Below are 21,131 nucleotides of genomic sequence, written 5' to 3'. Positions count from 1 at the left end.
TTCTCTCAAGATCGATATTGTTTTGTTTTTGTTTTTCTTTTGTTGACGTGTACAAAGTGAAAGTGGAAAAGGGGTAGCTTCAGCCTATACCTTTTTGGTCAGGAAATGTAATACCGATACTTGTATTTATTTATAATAATAATAATAATAATAATAATTAGGGATGTCCGATAATGGCTTTTTGCCGATATCCGATATTGTCCAACTCTTTAATTACCGATACCAACCGATACCGATATCAACCGATATATACAGTCGTGGAATTAACACATTATTATGCCTAATTTGGACAACCAGGTATGGTGAAGATAAGGTACTTTTTTAAAAAATTTGTAAAATAAGATAAATAAATTAAAAACATTTTCTTGAATAAAAAAGAAAGTAAAACAATATAAAAACAGTTACATAGAAACTAGTAATGAATGAAAATGAGTAAAATGAACTGTTAAAGGTTAGTACTATTAGTGGAGCAGCAGCACGCACAATCATGTGTGCTTACGGACTGTATCCCTTGCAGACTGTATTGATATATATTGATATATAATGTAGGAACCAGAATATTAATAACAGAAAGAAACAACCCTTTTGTGTGAATGAGTGTAAATGGGGGAGGGAGGTTTTTTGGGTTGGTGCACTAATTGTAAGTGTATCTTGTGTTTTTTTTGTTGATTTAATAAAAAAAACAAAATAAAAAAAACAAAAAAAAACGATACCGATAATAAAAAAAACGATACCGATAATTTCCGAAATTACATTTTAACGCATATATCGGCCGATAATATCGGCAGGCCGATATTATTGGACATCTCTAATAATAATAATGAATTACATTTGTAACACACTTTACATTTGTTAAAATCTCAAAGTGCTACAAAGTACAAAAAATAAAAAAATAAAAAAAAATAAATAAAATAAAATAAATAAAAATAGAAAGTTCGAATATATAATACTAAATTTAAATAGAAATAAAATCATCACACATGATTTATCTGCTGTGCACCGTTTACATGAACTGATGACCCCCCAAAAATACACAAAAATACATTCAGTGCAAGTTAAAACATTGGAAATTCCGCTGATTTAAAGAGAACAATGCTCCATTTTGACTGACACTTGTCAGTACAGATGTCAGATAATATCGGCCGGCCGATATTATCGGCCGATAAATGCTTTAAAATGTAATATCGGAAATTATCGGTATCGTTTTTTTTATTATCAGTATCGTTTTTTTTGTTTTTTTTTATTAAATCAACATAAAAAACACAAGATACACTTGCAATTAGTGCACCAACCCAAAAAACCTCCCTCCCCCATTTACACTCATTCACACAAAAGGGTTGTTTCCTTCTGTTATTAATATTCTGGTTCCTACATTATATATCAATATATATCAATACAGTCTGCAAGGGATACAGTCCGTAAGCACACATGATTGTGCGTGCTGCTGCTCCACTAATAGTACTAACCTTTAACACTTAATTTTACTCATTTTCATTCATTACTAGTTTCTATGTAACTGATTTTATATTGTTGTACTTTCTTTTTTATTCAAGAAAATGTTTTTAATTTATTCATCTTATTTTATTTTATTAATTTAACAAAAAAAGGACCTTATCTTCACCATACCTGGTTGTCCAAATTAGGCATAATAATGTGTTAATTCCACAACTGTATATATCAGTATCGGTTGATATCGGTATCGGTAATTAAAGAGTTGGACAATATCGGAATATCGGATATCGGCAAAAAGCCATTATCGGACATCCCTACTTGTCAGTAAACTAATGACTTATTAGTACGTTCATTTGTAAGTGGCCAAAATAATAGTAATAATCCTTATTGCCTTTTTATAGGCAATGTTTTTTAATTGGTGCTTTGATGGCTAATATACTAATTGCAGTTTCCCCATTGAAGCAGCTGTATCAGACGATATCAATCATTTTTCCCCCCATTAAGTGCTGTTTTAAAACCAATTTGAAGTCTAGAGGCGAAACAAGAAGACAAAAAAAAAAAAAAAAAAGAAGCCAATGAAGTGAATCTAATTCCCCACAAAGGGATCTCAGGCTTCATTTAGCGCGGGGGAGGAAGATAAGTACGGGGACGGAAATAATTGGATTAAAGTCGATCAACAAGTGGCACGGATGTTCGCACATTTATGAACAGGCACGGCGGACTAAGTGAGCCTCACACGGCGTGCACCTGCACGCTCAATGCATGGGAAGGGATGGCAAAATGAACGAAGTCGCACTAAAGATGGAGGAAAAAACACTGATATGGTCTTTAAATAACACCTGCACGCATGAATGAAATTTAACTTTTCTCATATTTAGACTTTTGCCACAAAAACAAAAAAACAGAATTAAAAAAAAAAAAAAAGTCCCCTTTTTTATATGTATATTTATTTTTGGGGGATTTAAACAGTGTAAAATTACTCATAATTTAGCCTAAAATAACACAGATGAAAATACAGGCTTTAAACAGCTGCCATTTAAAGAAAAATACACTTTTTAATGTAAATATTAATTATGGAGAGTTTTTTCTCCCCAAACTATTTTAAAAAAATTATAAAATAAATAAGAGGAAAACAACATGAATTAAAAAAATAAATAAAGACAGCTAGATATAGGTACTTCTGAGTATTTATTTCCAGAATTACTGAAAAAATATATAAGATGATGTAAAAAAAGTTGTATGTTTAAAATAAATATTGAAAAAATCAGTATAAAATTACAAGACAAGCGGTAGAAAATGGATGGAGTATAAAATTACTTCCAAAAAATAATAAATTAGCCTAAAATAAAAATCTTTATAAACAGATACAGGCTTTAAACAGCTGCAATTTAAGAAAAAACTTTTTTTTTTACTGTAAATATTACTGAGATAGGGTTTTTTCCCCCAAAACTATTTAAAAAAATAAATTAAATAAATAAAAGCGGAAAACAACATGCATTTCAAAAAAATAAAGACAGCTAGATGTACTTAGCCAGGTAATTCTGAGTATTTATTTACAGAATTACTGAAAAAATATATAAGATGATGTAAAAATGTTGCATGTTTCAAAAAATATTTTAAAATTACTTCCAAAAAATAATAATTAAGCCTAAAATAATTAGACTTTTGTCACACATGCTACAGGTCATACAAAAACAAAAAGAACAGAATTTAAAAAATAAAATAAAAAATTCTAATTTTTTCCACCCGTAGTCACTAATAAATATAAATTGAGACTTTTGGGTGATTTAAAGAGTATACAATTACTTCCAAAAAATAATAATTTAGCCTAAAATAACACAGATAAAAATACAGGCTTTAAACAGCTGCCATTTAAAGAAAAATACACTTTTTATTGTAAATATTATGGAGAGTTGTTTCTCCCCAAACTATTTAAAAAAAATTATAAAATAAATAAGAGGAAAACAACATGAATTAAAAAAAAAAATAAAGACAGCTAGATATACTTAACTAGGTACTTCTGAGTATTTATATCCAGAATTACTGAAAAAATATATAAGATGATGTAAAAAAGTTGTATGTTTAAAATAAATATTTAAAAAATCAGTATAAAATTACAAGACAAGTGGTAGAAAATTGGTGGATGGACGGAGTATAAAATTACTCCCAAAAATAATAATTTAGCCTAAAATAAAAATCTTTATAAACAGATACAGGCTTTAAACAGCTGCAATTTAAGAAAAACATTTTTTTTTACTGTAAATATTACTGAGATAGGTTTTTTTCCCCCAAAACTATTTAAAACAATAAATTAAATAAATAAAAGCGGAAAACAACATGCATTTAAAAAAAATAAAGACAGCTAGATGTACTTAACCAGGTAATTCTGAGTATTTATTTACAGAATTACTGAAAAAATATAAGATGATGTAAAAATGTTGCATGTTTCAAAAAATATTTTAAAAATCGGTATAAAATTACTTCCATAAAAATAATAATTAAGCCTATAATAATTACACTTTTGTCACACATGCTACAGGTCATACAAAAAGAAAAAGAACAGAATTTAAAAAATAAAATAAAAAATTCAATTTTTTTTTCCACCTGTAGTCACTAATAAATATAAATTCAGACTTTTGGGTGATTTAAAGAGTATACAATTACTTCCAAAAAATAATAATTTAGCCTAAAATAACACAGATAAAAATATTTATGAACAAATACAGGCTTTTAACAGCTACCTTTTAAACAAAAATACACTTTTTACTGTAAATATTACTGAGAGAGGTTTTTTCCCCCCAAACTACTTTAAGCATAAAATTAATAAATAAATAAATAAAATGGGAAAACAACATGCATTTAAAAAAAATAAAGACAGCTAGGTATACTTAACTAGGTAGTATTTATTTCCAGAATTACTGAAAAAAAAGTTTTTATATGTATATTTCTTTTTTTCATACATAGTCACTAATAAATATAAATTGAGACTTCTGGGGGATTTAAACAGTATAAAATTACTTCCAAAAAAATAATAATTTAGCCTAAAATAAAAATCTTTATAAACAGATACAGGCTTTAAACAGCTGCAATTTAAGAAAAATATTTTTTTACTGTAAATATTACTGATAGGTTTTTCCCCCCCAAACTATTTAAAAAAATAAATAAAATAAATAAAAGCGGAAAACAACATGCATTAAAAAAAATAGACAACTAGATATACTTAACTAGGTAGTATTTCTTTCCAGAATTACTGAAAAAAATATATAAGATGATGTAAAAAAAAAGTTGCACCCTACCTTTTAAAGAAAATAAGAAAAAATAAGCAATTGTTTGCTAAAGAAAATATATATATATTTATTTACATAGTTTTTCTCCCTAAACAAATATTTTAGCCAACTCGTTAAAGACATATGTTTAAAAATATTTTAAAAACCCACAGATATAACTCTAAACTTCTAAAAGGACCTGCACTCTATCAAATAATAACGAAAATAAAATATTTATATATTTGACATACTTTGCAAATCTGCGACATTTACTTATTTTTCTTGTTTTAAGCGTTAGCTAAACAGCAGCGCTCTACTCATTTCTTCACCAAAGCTACTTGGGGGAAACATGCATAAATATGTACACGTTTCATCGAAAACATCACCGATAAACCAAAACCTTTCAACTTTTCCGGAAAAATATCAAAGTTCCTAAGACATTGGGCCTTAGGAACTTTGGCCCGTATCTAAATAACCTTGCTAGTGTCATCCTTCAATATGTTTAAAAACCCACAGATATAACTCTAAACTTCTAAAAAGGACCTGCACACCAGCATCACTTTTGGGAGATTTAAACAGTATAAAATTACTAAAATGATTTAAAATATTACTGGGAGAGGTTTTTTCCCCTCAAACTATTTTAAGCATAAAATAAATAAAAGCAAAAAACATGCGTTTAAAAAAAAGAAAGACAGCTCGATATACTTAACTAGGTATTTCTTTCCAGAATTACTCCAAAAAATAAATAGGATGATGTAAAAAAAAAAGTTGCACCCTACCTTTTAAAGAAAATAAGAGTGTTGTTTGCTAAAGAAAAAAGATCCATTAAATAGTGTGCTCACTCACGTTTTTCTCCCTCATGATAAACTTTCAGGAAAAAAAGAAGACATAAGAAAACAATATGTTTAAAAATATGTTTAAAATCCACAGAAATAACTCTAAACTTCTAAAAAGTACCTGCACATGAAGATCATTATCAAATAACAACAAAAATAATATATATATATTTTTTAATACTTTGCAAATCGGCGATATTTACTAATTGTTCTTGTTTGAAGCGTTAGCTCCCCAAAAGGGACAAGCGGTAGAAAATGGATGGATGGATGGATAAACAGCAGCACTGTACTAATTTCTTCACCACAGCTACTTGGGGAAACATGCATTAATACGTACACATTTCATTGAAAACATCACCCATAAACCAAAACTTTTCAACTTTCCGGAAAAATCTCAATGTGATAAAATGTGGTTCTTAGAAAACTGAATATTAGTTAAACTATGTAAAAAAAGGGGGGATTCAAAAAGTGTATACTTCTTCCCATTAGCCTTTTTAGATATGTTTAATTTAATCGTATTTTTCTTTTCTTTTTTGTGAAATAATAATATTGCCATTGAGCGCAAGATTGTTCACTGGAAATATGTATGTATATTATGTACTACGTGTATGATGTACTATGACATACTCAATAAACAACAATAAAAAAAGTTCCTAAGACATTGGGCCTCAGGAACTTTGGGCCGTATCTAAATAATCTTGCTGGTGTCATCCTTCAATATGTTCTAAAATATGTTTAAAAATCCACAGACATAAGTGTAAACTTCTAAAAGGACCTGCACACCAGGATCACTTTTGGCGGCTTTAAACAGTATAAAATTACTTCATAAAAATTAAAATTCAGCCTAAAATAACACTAAAAAAATCTTTATGAACAAATACAGGCTTTAAACAGCTGCCATTTAAAGAAAAATACACTTTTTACTGTAAATATTACTCAGAGGTTTTATCAAAGAGGAAAACATGCATTTAAAAGCAAAATAAAGACAGCTAGATATACTTAACTAGGTAATTCTGAGTATTTATTTCCAGAATTACTGAAAAAATATATAAGATATACCTTTTAAAGAGAATTAAAAAAAAAAAAATCATTGTTTGCTAAAGAAAAAAAGATGTATATTTATTTACATCGTTTTTTCTCCCTAATGTTAAACTTTCAGGAAAAAAATAGTTTAGCCGACTCTTTAAAGACATAAGAAAACATTATGTTTAAAAACCCACAGATATAACTCTAAACTTCTAAAAGGACCTGCACACCAGCATCACTTTTGGAGGATTTAAACTTATAATTTAGCCTAAAATAACACTGATAAAAACCTTTCTGAAAAAATACAGGCTTTAAACAACTGCCTTTTAAAGAAAAATACACTTTTTACTGTAAATATTCCTGAGAGAGGTTTTTTCCCCCCCCAAAATATTTTAAGCATAAAATTAAATAAATAAATAAAAGCGGAAAACATTACGCATTTAAAAAAAATAAGAATAAGATGATGTAAACCTACCATTTAAAGACAATAATAAAAAAATAACTGTTTGCTAAAGAAAAAAGATATATATATTTATTTACATAGTTTTTCTCCCTAATGTTAAACTTTTATGAACAAATACAGGCTTTTAAACAGCTGCCATTCAAAGAAAAATACACTTTTTTACTGTAAATATTACTGAGAGAGGTTTTTCCCCCCCAAACTATTTTAAGCATAAAATAAATAAATAAAAGCGGAAAACGACACGCATTTAAAAAAAAATAAAAACAGCTAGATATACTTAACTAGGTACTTCTGAGTAGAATTACTAAAACAAGATATAAGATGATGTAAAAAAAAAGTTGCACCCTACCCTTTTAAAGACAATAAAAACAAATAACTAATTGTTTGCTGAAGAAAAAAGATATATATATTTATTTACATAGTTTTTCTCCCTAATGTTAAACTTTTATAAACACGTACAGGCTTTAAACAGCTGCCATTTAAAGAAAAATACACTTTTTACTGTAATTATTACCGAGAGAGGTTTTTCCCCCCCAAACTATTTTAAGCATAAAATAAATAAATAAATAAAAGCAGAAAAACAACATGCATTTAAAAAAAATAAAGACAGCTAGATATACTTAACTAGGTAGTATTTATTTCCAGAATTACTGAAAAAATATATAAGATGATGTAAAAAAAAAGTTGCACCCTACCTTTTAAAGACAAAAATAACTAATTGTTTGCTAAAGAATTTTTATTTTTTTATTTACATAGTTTTTCTCCCTAAAAAAATATTTTAGCTGACTCGTTAAAGACATAATATGTTTAAAAATATGTTTAAAAACCCACAGATATAACTCTAAACTTCTAAAAGGACCTGCACACCAGGATCACTTTTGGGGGATTTAAACAGTATAAAATTACTTCCAAAAAAATAGAGATAGGGTTTCCCCCCCCCCCCCCCCCCCCAAACTATTTTAAGCATGAAATAAATAAATAAAAGTGGAAAACAACATGCATTTAAAAAATAAAAATAAAGACAGGTAGATATATTTAACTAGGTACTTCTGAATAGAATTACTGAAAAAAGATATAAGATGATTTAAAAAAAAGTTGCATGCTACCTTTTAAAGAAAATAAGAACAAATAACTAATTGTTTGCTAAAGAAAAATACACTTTTTACTGTAAATATTACTGAGAGAGGTTTCCCCCCACCCCAAACTATTTTAAGCATAAAATAAATAAATAAAAGCGGAAAACGACACGCATTTAAAAAAAAATAAAGACAACTAGATGTAATTAACTAGGTACTTCTGAGTAGAATTACTGAAAAAAGATATAAGATGATGTAAAAAAATAGTTGCACCCTACCTTTTAAAGACAATAAGAAAAAATAACTAATTGTTTGCTAAAGAAAAAAGATATATATATTTATTTACATAGTTTTTCTCCCTAATGTTAAACTTTTATAAACACGTACAGGCTTTCAACAGCTGCCATTTAAAGAAAAATAAACTTTTTACTGTAAATATTACTAAGATAGGTTTTCCTCCCCAAACTATTTTAAACATAAAACAAATAAAAGCGGAAAACAACATGCATTTAAAAAAAATAAAGACAGCTAGATATACTTAACTAGGTACTTCTGAGTAGAATTACTGAAAAAAGATATAAGATGATGTAAAAAAAAAAAAAAGTTGCACCCTACCTTAAAGAAAATAAGAAAAAATAACTAATTGTTTGCTAAAGAAAAAAGATATATATATTTATTGACATAGTTTTTCTCCCTAATGTTAAACTTTTATAAACACGTACAGGCTTTAAACAGCTGCCATTTAAAGAAAAATAAACTTTTTACTGTAAGTATTACTAAGATAGGTTTTCCTCCCTAAACTATTTTAAATATAAAATGAATAAATAAAAGCGGAAAACGACACGCATTTAAAAAAAATAAAGACAGCTAGATATACTTAACTAGATACTTCTGAGTAGAATTACTAAAACAAGATATAAGATGATGTAAAAAAAAAATAGTTGCACCCTACCTTTTTAAAGACAATAAGAAAAAATAACTAATTGTTTGCTAAAGAAAAAAAAAGAAAAAATTATTTACATAGTTTTTCTCCCTAATGTTAAACTTTTATAAACACGTACAGGCTTTAAACAGCTGCCATTTAAAGAAAAATACACTTTTTACTGTAAATATTTTATATAATAGGTTTTCCTCCCCAAACTATTTTAAGCATAAAATAAATAAAAGCGGAAAACAACATGCATTTAAAAAAAATAAAGACAGCTAGATATACTTAACTAGGTACTTCTGAGTAGAATTACTGAAAAAAGATATAAGATGATGTAAAAAAAAAAAAACAAGTTGCACCCTACCTTTTAAAGACAATAAGAAAAAATAACTAATTGTTTGCTAAAGAAAAGATATATATATTTATTGACATAGTTTTTCTCCCTAATGTTAAACTTTTATAAACACGTACAGGCTTTAAACAGCTGCCATTTAAAGAAAAATACACTTTTTACTGTAAATATTTTATATGATAGGTTTTCCTCCCTAAACTATTTTAAGCATAAAATAAATAAAAGCGGAAAACAACATGCATTTAAAAAAAATAAAGACAGCTAGATATACTTAACTAGGTACTTCTGAGTAGAATTACTAAAACAAGATATAAGATGATGTAAAAAAAAAGTTGAACCCCACCTTTTTAAAGACAATAAGAAAAAATAACTAATTGTTTGCTAAAGAAAAGATATATATATTTATTTACATAGTTTTTCTCCCTAATGTTAAACTTTTATAAACACGTACAGGCTTTAAGCAGCTGCCATTTAAAGAAAAATAAACTTTTTACTGTAAATATTACTAAGATAGGTTTTCCTCCCCAAACTATTTTAAATATAAAATAAATAAATAAAAGCGGAAAACGACACGCATTTAAAAAAAACAAACAAAACATATACTTAACTAGGTACGTCTGAGTAGAATTACTGAAAAAATATATATGATGTTGTAAAAAAAAGTTGCACCCTACCTTTTAAAGACAATAAGAAAGAAAAAAAAAAAAAAAAAAAATATATATATATATATATATATATATATATTTATTTTCATAGTTTTTCTCCCTAATGTTAAACTTTCAGGAAAAAAAGAAGACATAAGAAAACAATATGTTTAAAAATCCAGATACAACTCTAAACTTCTAAAAGGACCTGCACTCTATCAAATAATAACTAAAAAAAATAAAAATAAAAATAAAAATTAAGTACTTTGCAAATCAGCGATATTTACTTATTTTTCTTGTTTTAAGCGTTAGCTCAACAGCAGCACTCTACTCATTCTACTTGGGGAAACATCACTTTTCAACTTTCCGCTGAAAATATCAAAGTTCCTAAGACGTCGGGCCTTAGGAACTCCGGGCCTCATCTAGGTAACCATCCTTCAGAACGCTCCCATCCCCAATCCGATAGCGGTCCACAACCAGGACTGACCTGTTGAATCCATGTCCGGCTCCTCCAGCAGCCCGCAGTGCATCCTCTTCCCATCAACCACGCCGGGGCGGCTCCTTCCCAGAAAATGTCTCTCTCCGTTTTCCCCTCCTCCTCCGCCGCCGCCTTCTACTCCGCCTCGTCGCCGGCGTCCGTATCCTCGTCTCGCTCGCCGTCTCCGCGACCACTGGCCGTCGGACGGGCGATGCTGAGGGTGTGAGAGGAGGAGAGAGAGGGCGGGTGAGAGTGGAGAAAAAAAGAAAAAAAAAAGGGGGGGGTACGGCGGCGGGCGGGGGGGTTCGGAGAGTCCTCCAGAAATCCAGCGGGGGCGAAGCCAGAGCCGTCAAAATGTTTGCTGATGTTTCATGGGAAAGGGGCTGATTTTATAGCAGCCCTGATGTCATTGATAGGCTTGGAAGGCTGATGAATGGCCCCCGAGTCAGATGGGGATGTGGCAAGGCTCACTGGAAGTCTTTTGTGGGCCTCTTTTGAATAAGAAAAGCTCCCCTCCCAAGGAAAAAGAAGGAGGGAGGGTAGGCAGGGAGAGGGGGGGGGGGGGGTTCAGACCTAGAAGCCCCAACACCGAGGCCTCCATGATGGCATCTCAGACGCCAACACTTGTTGCCTGCATCTTTCTGCTGAGCCAGGAGGTTCATGCACACATTTCCTGTCGGGTTTTATCAAGTGTGTGTGTGTGTGTGTGTGTGGGGGGGGTACCCCTACTCTTATTTTGGTGGGGGGGCGGGGGGGTGGATCACAAAAGAAGAGAAAGTGAGAGTGAGAGGGAAAAAAAAAAAGAAAAAGTGCAAAGCCCGAGGCTGCACTGATGGAGTGCCTGAGAGCTGGAGAAGGGAAAGCTGTGATTAGAATATGAATGGAACCACAGGAGAGAGGGGGAGAAGAAGGAGGAGAAGAAGAAGAAGAAGAAGAAGAAGAAGAAGAAGGAGGATTATGGCTGAATTACTCACCGCGCTGCTGACCATAGGGGGACTTTCGCCCGGACGCCGCCGCCGCCGCTGCAAGACACACATTAGCAAAGAATGAAAAGTGCATTTGAACAATTAATGTTGGCCAATTAAGGAGGACAGGTGCATCTTCCTCTTGTATCACAAGCGGATGTCCCATTGTCCGAGCGGCCAATTATGTGTGTCGTCTATTCAGGCCGGGGTGGAGGGATGAGACGACCACGACTCGGCGTGGTGGAAGGATGCTGAATACCAAGAAGGCTACTACCACGTCGTCAAAAGGAGCCGGGCTTTCGCTCATGACAACAAACACGGGGGCCGGAAAACGGAGAGACTTTTAGTCTTTCTTTTTCCCTTTCCGCTGGATTTGATGATTTGAAAGGAAACCAAGATATAGAAATGACGCAAATTTGTTGAGATTTTTTTTTTACGCTCAATCTTAACATAAAAAAAAAAGAACAAAAGTGCGGTCAAAATAAATTGCATGATTAATCTATTTGTGGTGATTAATCACATGAGTTAACAGCACTCATATACAGTGTTGGTTATCTTAGCCCAAGGGGTCACCAACGCGGTGCCCGCGGGCACCAGGTAGCCCGTAAGGACCAGGGGCCGTACTTATCAAGCTTCTTAGAGTGCCATTTTACACTTAAGTCCTGAGAAATTTGCGAAATTTAGTCCTACTGTCAAACTTAAGAATAAAAGCTTTTTATCAACGTTCTTAAGTCTAAGAATCACTCCTACTCTCCACGATATTTAAGAGACCTTCAGAGGTGTCTTAAGTGGTTAGGAGTTGCCAGCAGGGGATGGCACTGAGGCGAGAGACGTGCGCGAACGTTCATCTTTGTTTGATGACGAGCAGCTGATCAAACGGTATCGTTTAGACAGAGCGGGTATTATTTTTGTCACAGATTTAATACTTTTCGATTCCATGTTGATTTCTGCATGTGGCTGCAGTGGGCTAGTATATATAGAGCCACCCACACCAGTTTCAAATTAGTTGCCTAATTAATGAATTGGAAAGAAAATGTTATGAGAGTAGCGTATGTGTGTGGCACACACATACGCTAGGTTACAGCATGTGAGGTGAGTGACGTCAGTGAGTGTGTGGGCGAGAGAAGAGAGGGAGCGGTATTGTGAGTGCGAGCGGGGACTAGTTTGTTTTGTGTTGGATTGGCTGTGTGCAAGCAATCAATAAAGCAAGATTTGCAACTAATCGCCGGACTCATCATTCACTCTAAAGTCGTCCGCTGTGGAGACCCACTGCCGGGTAAAGTGAAGGGTGTTGCCCCGAGCATACATCCTGGAGAAGTGTCTCCCCTGCCTCTTTGTTACGGTCTGGGAGCAGGAAGCAGGAAAGGTGCAACAAAAAGGAAACATTTATTTTTGATTCATTGCCAATATTGTTTGTTTGTTTTGTATTATTTTGTAGTTTTTTGTCAAAATATACACTCCCATTGTCCACTTAAATATTTCTAAGATATTTCTTTATTCTTAGACAACGGATTCCCTTCCGTGATTGGTAATTTCTACGGACACAGAAATGACGTCACCTAAAATTGCGTTTACGGCACATAGTAATGTCGTAATTCAGCTCTGAGTGTGACACTTAAGATTCAGTCCTACACTTCGCTGAAAGTGTGAGTAAGACGCTTGATAACTAACTTTTAAGTGCAGCTTTCGGCGAAGAATTTATTTACTCTTAAGTCAACTCTTAGCAGACTTCTTAGGAGTAATTCTGAGAAGCTTGAAAAGTACGGCCCCAGATGAGTAGCCCGCTGGCCTGTTCTATTAATAGCTCAAATAGCAGCACTTACCAGTGAGCTGCCTCTATTTTTTTAAATTGTATTTATTTACTAGCAAGCTGGTCTCGCTTTGCTCGACATTTTTAATTCTAAGAGAGACAAAACTCAAGTAGAATTTCAAAATCCAAGAAAATATTTTAAAGACTTGGGGCCGTACTTATCAAGCTTCTCAGAATTACTCCTAAGAAGTCTGCTAAGAGTTGACTTAAGAGTAAATAAATTCTTCGCTGAAAGCTGCACTTAAAAGTTAGTTATCAAGCGTCTTACTCACACTTTCAGCGAAGTGTAGGACTGAATCTTAAGTGTCACACTCAGAGCTGAATTACGACATTACTATGCGCCGTAAACGGAATTTTAGGTGACGTCATTTCTGTGTCCATAGAAATGACCAATCACGGAAGGGAATCCGTTGTCTAAGAATAAAGAAATATCTTGGAAATATTTAAGTGGACAATGGGAGTGTATATTTTGACAATAAACTACAAAATAATACAAAACAAACTAGTCCCCGCCGGCACTCACGCTACCGCTCCCTCTCTTCTATCGCCCACACACTCACTGACGTCACTCACCTCACGGCCACACACATACGCTACTGTCATAACATTTTCTTTCCAATTCATTAATTAGGCAACTAATTTGAAACTGGTGTGGGTGGCTCTATATATACTAGCCCACTGCAAACACATGCAGAAATCAACATGGAATCGAAAAGTATTAAATCTGTGACAAAAATAATATCCGCTCTGTCTAAACGATACCGTTTGATCAGCTGCTTGTCATAAAAAAAACAAAAACATTGTTCCGTTTTCTGAACGCTCGCGCACGTCTCTCTCGCCTCAGTGCCATCCCCTGCTGGCAACTCCTAACCACTTAAGACACCTCTGAAGGTCTCTTAAATATCGTGGAGAGTAGGAGTGATTCTTAGACTTAAGAACGTTCATAAAAAGCTTTTATTCTTAAGTTTGAGAGTAGGACTAAATTTCGCAAATTCTCAGGACTTAAGTGTAAAATGGCACTCTAAGAAGCTTGATAAGTACGGCCCCAGATGAGTAGCCCGCTGGCCTGTTCTAAAAATAGCTCAAATAGCAGCACTTACCAGTGAGCTGCCTCTATTTTTTAAAATTTTATTTATTTACTAGCAAGCTGGTCTCGCTTTGCTCGACATTTTTAATTCTAAGAGAGACAAAACTCAAATAGAATTTGAAAATCCAAGAAAATATTTTAAAGACTTGGTCTTCACTTAAGTTAAGTTAAAGTACCAATGATTGTCACACACACACTAGGTGTGGTGAAATTTGTCCTCTGCATTTTGACCCATCCCCTTGTTCACCCCCTGGGAGGTGAGGGGAGCAGTGGGCAGCAGCGGTGCTGCGCCCGGGAATCATTTTTGGTGATTTAACCCCCAATTCCAACTCTTGATGCTGAGTGCCAAGCAGGGAGGTGATGGGTTCCATTTTTATAGTCTTTGGTATGACTCGGCCGGGGTTTGAACTCACGACCTACCGATCTCAGGGCGGACACTCTAACTCAGGGGTCACCAACGCGGTGCCCGCGGGCACCAGGTAGCCCGTAAGGACCAGATGAGTAGCCCGCTGGCCTGTTCTAAAAATAGCTCAAATAGCAGCACTTACCAGTGAGCTGCCTCTATTTTTTTAATTTTATTTATTTACTAGCAAGCTGGTCTCGCTTTGCCCGACATTTTTAATTCTAAGAAAGACAAAACTCAAATAGAATTGAAAATCCAAGAAAATATTTTAAAGACTTGGTCTTCACTTGTTTAAATAAATTCATTAATTTTTTTTACTTTGCTTCTTATAACTTTCAGAAAGACAATTTTAGAGAAAAAATACAACCTTAAAAATGATTTTAGGATTTTTAAACACATATACCTTTTTTACCTTTTAAATTCCTTCCTCTTCTTTCCTGACAATTTAAATCAATGTTCAAGTAAATTTATTTTTTTTATCGTAAAGAATAATAAATACATTTTAATTTAATTCTTCATTTTAGCTTCTGTTTTTTCGACGAAGAATATTTGTGAAATATTTCTTCAAACTTATTATGATCAAAATTCAAAAAAATTATTCCGGCAAATCTAGAAAATCTGTAGAATCAAATTTAAATGTTATTTCAAAGTCTTTTGAATTTCTTTTAAAATTTTTGTTCTGGAAAATCTAGAACAAATAATGATTTGTCTTTGTTAGAAATATAGCTTGGTCCAATTTGTTATATATTCTAACAAAGTGTAGATTGGATTTTAACCTATTTAAAACATGTCATCAAAATTCTAAAATTAATCTTAATCAGGAAAAATTAGTAATGATGTTCCATAAATTATTTTTTTAATTTTTTCAAAAAGATTCGAATTAGCTAGTTTTTCTCTTCTTTTTTTCGGTTGAATTTTGAATTTTAAAGAGTCGAAATTGAAGATAAACTATGTTTCAAAATTTAATTGTCATTTTTTTCGTGTTTTCTCCTCTTTTAAACCGTTCAATTAAGTGTAAATATCATTAATTATTAATAATAACATAGAGTTAAAGGTAAATTGAGCAAATTGGCTATTTCTGGCAATTTATTTAAGTGTGTATCAAACTGGTAGCCCTTCGCATTAATCACTACCCAAGAAGTAGCTCTTGCTTTCAAAAAGGTTGGTGACCCCTGTCTTAGCCTATTTTGGAGCATTCCCACATTTAATTACTTTTTAAGGTAAGCAGTTGATTTATTATGTAAATGTTATATTTTTATCAACATGTGATAGCAGGGACCCTGCCATTCAAAACTAGGCTGCTGCATTACCAATGATTAATGCAACTATAGCTGAAAAAAATGGTACAGTAGCAATAGGAGAGACTATTCATCCCTGAACACCATGGAGTTCATGTAGGCTTAATGACGCACTTACATTATTATATCAACTATCAGAGACAGAAACTCCTAGTTTTGAATGTCAGGGTCCCTGCTATCACATGTTGATAAAAATATAACATTTACATAATAAATCAACTACTTACCTTAAAAAGTAATAAATTGTGTGAATGCTCCAAAATATGGTTTTCTAAACCAAAATGTATCTATTTATTCAACTTCTTCTCCAGATTTTGGCACGCTCTACCTTCAACATTTTTCACTTCATTCAAACCGTTCAGCCTATTTGGGAATCGCGGGCTTTCCCTTGACAAATTCCAAAAATGACCTTAAATTCAGGTTTCCCGGGACATTTTTCCCAAAATGAATTGGGTCATTTTTCAAACTTCCACCATTTCCACATTTTTCAACCGATTCAAACCATTCCACCTTCAACACGTTCCACCATTCTGGAAATTTAAACTCCATTTTTTCCAAGTTCCCAAAAAATTCCAAGATTTTCCAGAATTCCTGGTTTTCCAAAACCCAATTTCCACCCTTTTTTCGGTCGACTACTCCTTCCACATTTTTCCACCCACTTCAACCGTTCCGCCGTCAAAACATTCCCCTTAATCAGGACAAAATACGAAGTGGATTTTTGAACTGGGAAAATTCCAGGAATTCTGTAATACAATTTTTCAATTCATCATGTTACTACTTCAGTATTTCTCGACCGATTTGAAAAATTTCAAAACCAACCATTTCAACTCATTCAGACCATTTAAGTTTTGTTTTTTTTACCATTTTCAAAAAAATTCCCGCTTTTCCCGAAATTTCCTAATTTTTGGGGAAATTCCTATTGAAATCAATGGGACATTTTTCAAAGTTCCACAAATCCCACATTTTTTATCTTTTCCAACTTCAAAATATTCAGCCTGTTAGGGAATTGTGTGCTCTACTTCAACAATTCTAAAAACATATATATATATATATATATATATATATATATATATATATATATATATATATATATATATATATATATATATATATACATAGATGTGTGTATATATATATATATTGTATATGTATATACATAAATGTATATATATATATACCTGTATATATATATATACATACATAAATGTATATATATACAGATGTATATATATATATATACATAGGTGTATATATATATATATATACATATATATATACATAGATGTATATATATACATACATAGATGTGTATATATATACATACATACATATATGTATATATACACATGTGAATATATAGAAAAAACATGCATATATATTTATATATATGCACACATACATGTATATACATATATATACATTATATAATTTTGACAGCCCTAATATTTATAAAAAACATGTATACATATATACACACATACACGTATAAATACTGTGTATACAAATATATACAACACACATATACACATAGTATATATAAAACTATATTTAAAAACATATATACAGTATATATGTACATACAGAACAGAAAATATTTGAAAAATATAAAACCTTAACTACTCTACCTAAAAAAATAATAGAAATATTTTAGAAAACTATATGTTATTGCTTAAAACAATTAAATTACTAAAAATGGTATGCATTTAAACTGAACTGATGGACAGCTACTTAAAGGAAAAAAACAATATTTTCTTCTGTAAAAAAAAAGGTTTTTCCTCAGTTTAAACCCCCCTTCCAAAAAAGAAAAAATGAAAACCACTGCTAATAAGTATTTGAAAATAAATTATGACATATCATTCTTTCAAAAAGACAATAACTATACTCAATGAAGAGACAGCTACTTAAAGACAAAAAGAGAAAAAATATGAAAAATGCACTTTTTTGAGTATTTATTCCTAATCTTAAATGCCTAAAAAAGAAGCACTTCTTTAAATAAAAACTGCAAACTAAACAACAAAAACAAAACATACTACCGTATTTTCCGGACCATAGGGCATACCGGTTTATTAAGCGCACTGCCGATGAATGGTCTATTTTTTATCTATATATAAGGCGCAGCACCGCATTATAGGGCGCATTAAAGGAGTCATATTATTATTATTTTATTCTAAATGTAAAAGACTTCCTTGTGGTCTACATAACATGTAATGGTGGTTCTTTGCTCAAAATGTTGCATAGATGATGTTTTACACATCATCTTCAAGCCGCTTTCTGACAGTCTCTTCCGGATGCGCCGTATTGTGGGCGGGTCTTATTTACGTGGCTCACCTTCGACAGCGTCTTCTCCCCGTCATCTTTGTTGTAGCGGTGTAGCGTGCAAGGACGGGAGTGGAAGAAGTCTCAAAAGATGGAGCTAACTGTTATAGTGACATTCAGACTTTACTTCAATCAATAGCGGAGCAGCATCTCCTCATCCGGAAACAACAACACCCGTAATGTGTCCCCGTGAAAAACTGTCTGACCGGAACTCTCTAATAACTAAAGTTCCTTGGGTGAATAATGTAAAGTCACTACACCGGTATGTTTTAGCGCTTTCATGGCGAGTTTACTGACAGATATAAGTGAGAACTTTACACTACTTTATATTAGAAATGGCAACAGCGGAGGATGAATGTCACATAACAAGAAGATAGAGAAAAAGAAGAAAATTATCGACTATAAAGGCGGAGGCGCGCAATTTTTCAGGATTTATGCAGATCCTAAATACAGATCAGCAGGTACCAGAAGGTAAGAAAAGTTGCTTTTGCATAATATTGCGAAACAAAACGCCAGATAATATGTCTTACCTTATACACACACCATAACCTGCTCAGTGGCCTAGTGGTTAGAGTGTCCGCCCTGAGATCGGTAGGTCGTGAGTCATACCAAAGACTACAAAAATGGGAGCCATTACCTCCCTGCTTGGCACTCAGCATCAAGGGTTGGAATTGGGGGTAAAATCACCAAAAATGATTCCCGGGCGCGGCCACAGCTGCTGCTCACTGCTCCCCTCACCTCCCAGGGGGTGATCAAGGGTGATGGGTCAAATGCAGAGAATAATTTCGCCACACCTAGTGTGTGTTTGTGACAATCATGGGTACTTTAACTTTAACTATACTCCTATGTTGAAGCACATCAAACGGTGCAGCCTACACTTATCTCTAGGGATGTCCGATAATGGCTTTTTGCCGATATCCGATATTACGATATTGTCCAACTCTTTAATTACCGATACCGGTATCAACCGATACCGATATCAACCGATATATGCAGTCGTGGAATTAACACGTTATTATGCCTAATTTGGACAACCAGGTATGGTGAAGATAAGGTACTTTTTAAAAAAATTAGTAAAATAAGATAAATAAATTAAAAACATTTTCTTGAATAAAAAAGAAAGTACAAAAATATAAAAACAGTTACATAGAAACTAGTAATGAATGAAAATGAGTAAAATTAACTGTTAAAGGTTAGTACTATTAGTGGAGCAGCAGCACGCACAATCCTGTGTGCTTACGGACTGTATCCCTTGCAGACTGTATTGATATATATTGATATATAATGTAGGAAGCAGAATATTAATAACAGAAAGAAACAACCCTTTTGTGTGAATGAGTGTAAATGGGGGAGGGAGGTTTTTTGGGTTGGTGCACTAATTGTAAGTGTATCTTGTGTTTTTTATGTTGATTTAATAAAAAATAAAAAAAACAAAAAAAAACGATACCGATAATAAAAAAAACGATACCGATAATTTTTCTGATATTACATTTTAACGCATATATCGACATCCCTACTTATCTCTTATGTTTGACTGCCATCTACAGGTTACACTTATCATTACACCATGTACCAAATAAAATTGCTTTGAGGTCGGTAAGCTCAACAAAAATTATTCCTTACATTGGGCGCACCGGGTTATAAGGTGCACTGTCGAGTTTTGAGAAAAAAAAAGGATTTTAAGTGCGCTTTATAGTCCGGAAAATCCGATACTCTTTTTTAAAATATTAACTACAGTACACTAATTGGCAGATATTTAAAACAAAACGAAACAAATCACTCATAAAATAACTTCTAATAATATTTTCCTTTCATTAAAAACTTTTTTTTTTTTTTTTTTAGCAGCAAAGGCTTTAAAAAACAGGGAATTACGTCACTATTAACTAAAAATACTACTTAATTACATATAAAATTCAGCAACATAATTCCAGATTTGTCCACAATCCCCTTCTTGTCTCCAGTCAGTGACGGGCAATTATCCTTAAGTAAGAGTGGAAAACTCCAAAACTCGGGTACGAATGGAGCAAAAAAACAAGGGCTGAGGGAGAGAAACAGTTTGAAGAGTTTATTATTTACACAAACTGAGAGCATAATTGTGACAAACTAGAGGTGCAGAAAAGAGAGAGAGAGAGAAAAAAAAAGAAATGTTCAGATTTTGCCTGTTTCTTGGTCACTCGTTGTAGCGTGAGAGTTTAAGTCGGGGGATGATGTTCATGGACTGCAGCTCCTGGAAGAGCAGCTTGCAGGCGTAGGGGATACGCAGCGAGGAGACGTGACATGACGACTTGCAGTAGTGACACCTGCCGGAGGAAACACTCATCAACCACGACCACTCGTGCACCACCAACTATTCACACATTGCTTTACTAAAGTGAAGCCTCCTTCACTTATCATAGTTGACACTTGTTGTACTGTTTCACTTCTTTTTACACTTGTATGGCGGTGAAAAATATGAACATGTCAGTTTAAACGGTTAAATGTGGTTGTATGACGGCAACAGTTTGATGAGCATTATTTTCTATGGGAACATCAATGAATTATTTATCGATTGGAGGAGGGGTCATTTTAAAATAATCTGTTTGGGGACCAAACTGAGATGTAACTTTGTATGATGGTAAATAAATATGAATACAAACCCCAAAAGCAGTGAAGTTGTCACATTGTGTAAATGGTAAATAAAAAGAGAATACAATGATTTGCAAATCCTTTTCAACTTATATTCAATTGAATA

General features: G+C 32.7%; 2 protein-coding genes across 2 annotated transcripts in view; both read right to left on the bottom strand.

Annotated features, from left to right (window-relative positions):
• rfx4 (regulatory factor X, 4) overlaps positions 1 to 11,612 on the bottom strand; it is a 110,592-nt gene extending 98,980 nt beyond the window's left edge. Inside the window, exons 1-2 of the mRNA XM_062040744.1 lie at positions 11,496 to 11,612; positions 10,531 to 10,735 (exon numbers count right to left, since the gene is read on the bottom strand). Of these exons, the coding sequence (XP_061896728.1) occupies positions 10,531 to 10,735; positions 11,496 to 11,558 (268 nt within the window). The 5' untranslated portion in view covers positions 11,559 to 11,612. The remainder of the gene's footprint in view (positions 1 to 10,530; positions 10,736 to 11,495) is intronic.
• An 8,838-nt stretch (positions 11,613 to 20,450) lies between these two features.
• Positions 20,451 to 21,131, bottom strand: part of polr3b (polymerase (RNA) III (DNA directed) polypeptide B) — a 99,485-nt gene continuing 98,804 nt past the window's right edge. The window contains 1 exon segment of the mRNA XM_062043083.1: positions 20,451 to 20,700. Within this exon segment, the coding sequence (XP_061899067.1) occupies positions 20,571 to 20,700 (130 nt within the window). The 3' untranslated portion in view covers positions 20,451 to 20,570.

The sequence above is a fragment of the Entelurus aequoreus genome, linkage group LG03, assembly GCF_033978785.1.
Source record: "Entelurus aequoreus isolate RoL-2023_Sb linkage group LG03, RoL_Eaeq_v1.1, whole genome shotgun sequence".
Classification (NCBI taxonomy): Eukaryota; Metazoa; Chordata; class Actinopteri; order Syngnathiformes; family Syngnathidae; genus Entelurus; species Entelurus aequoreus.
The sequence above is the reverse complement of the archived record's forward strand: the minus strand, read 5'-3'. Positions and strand labels throughout refer to the sequence as shown.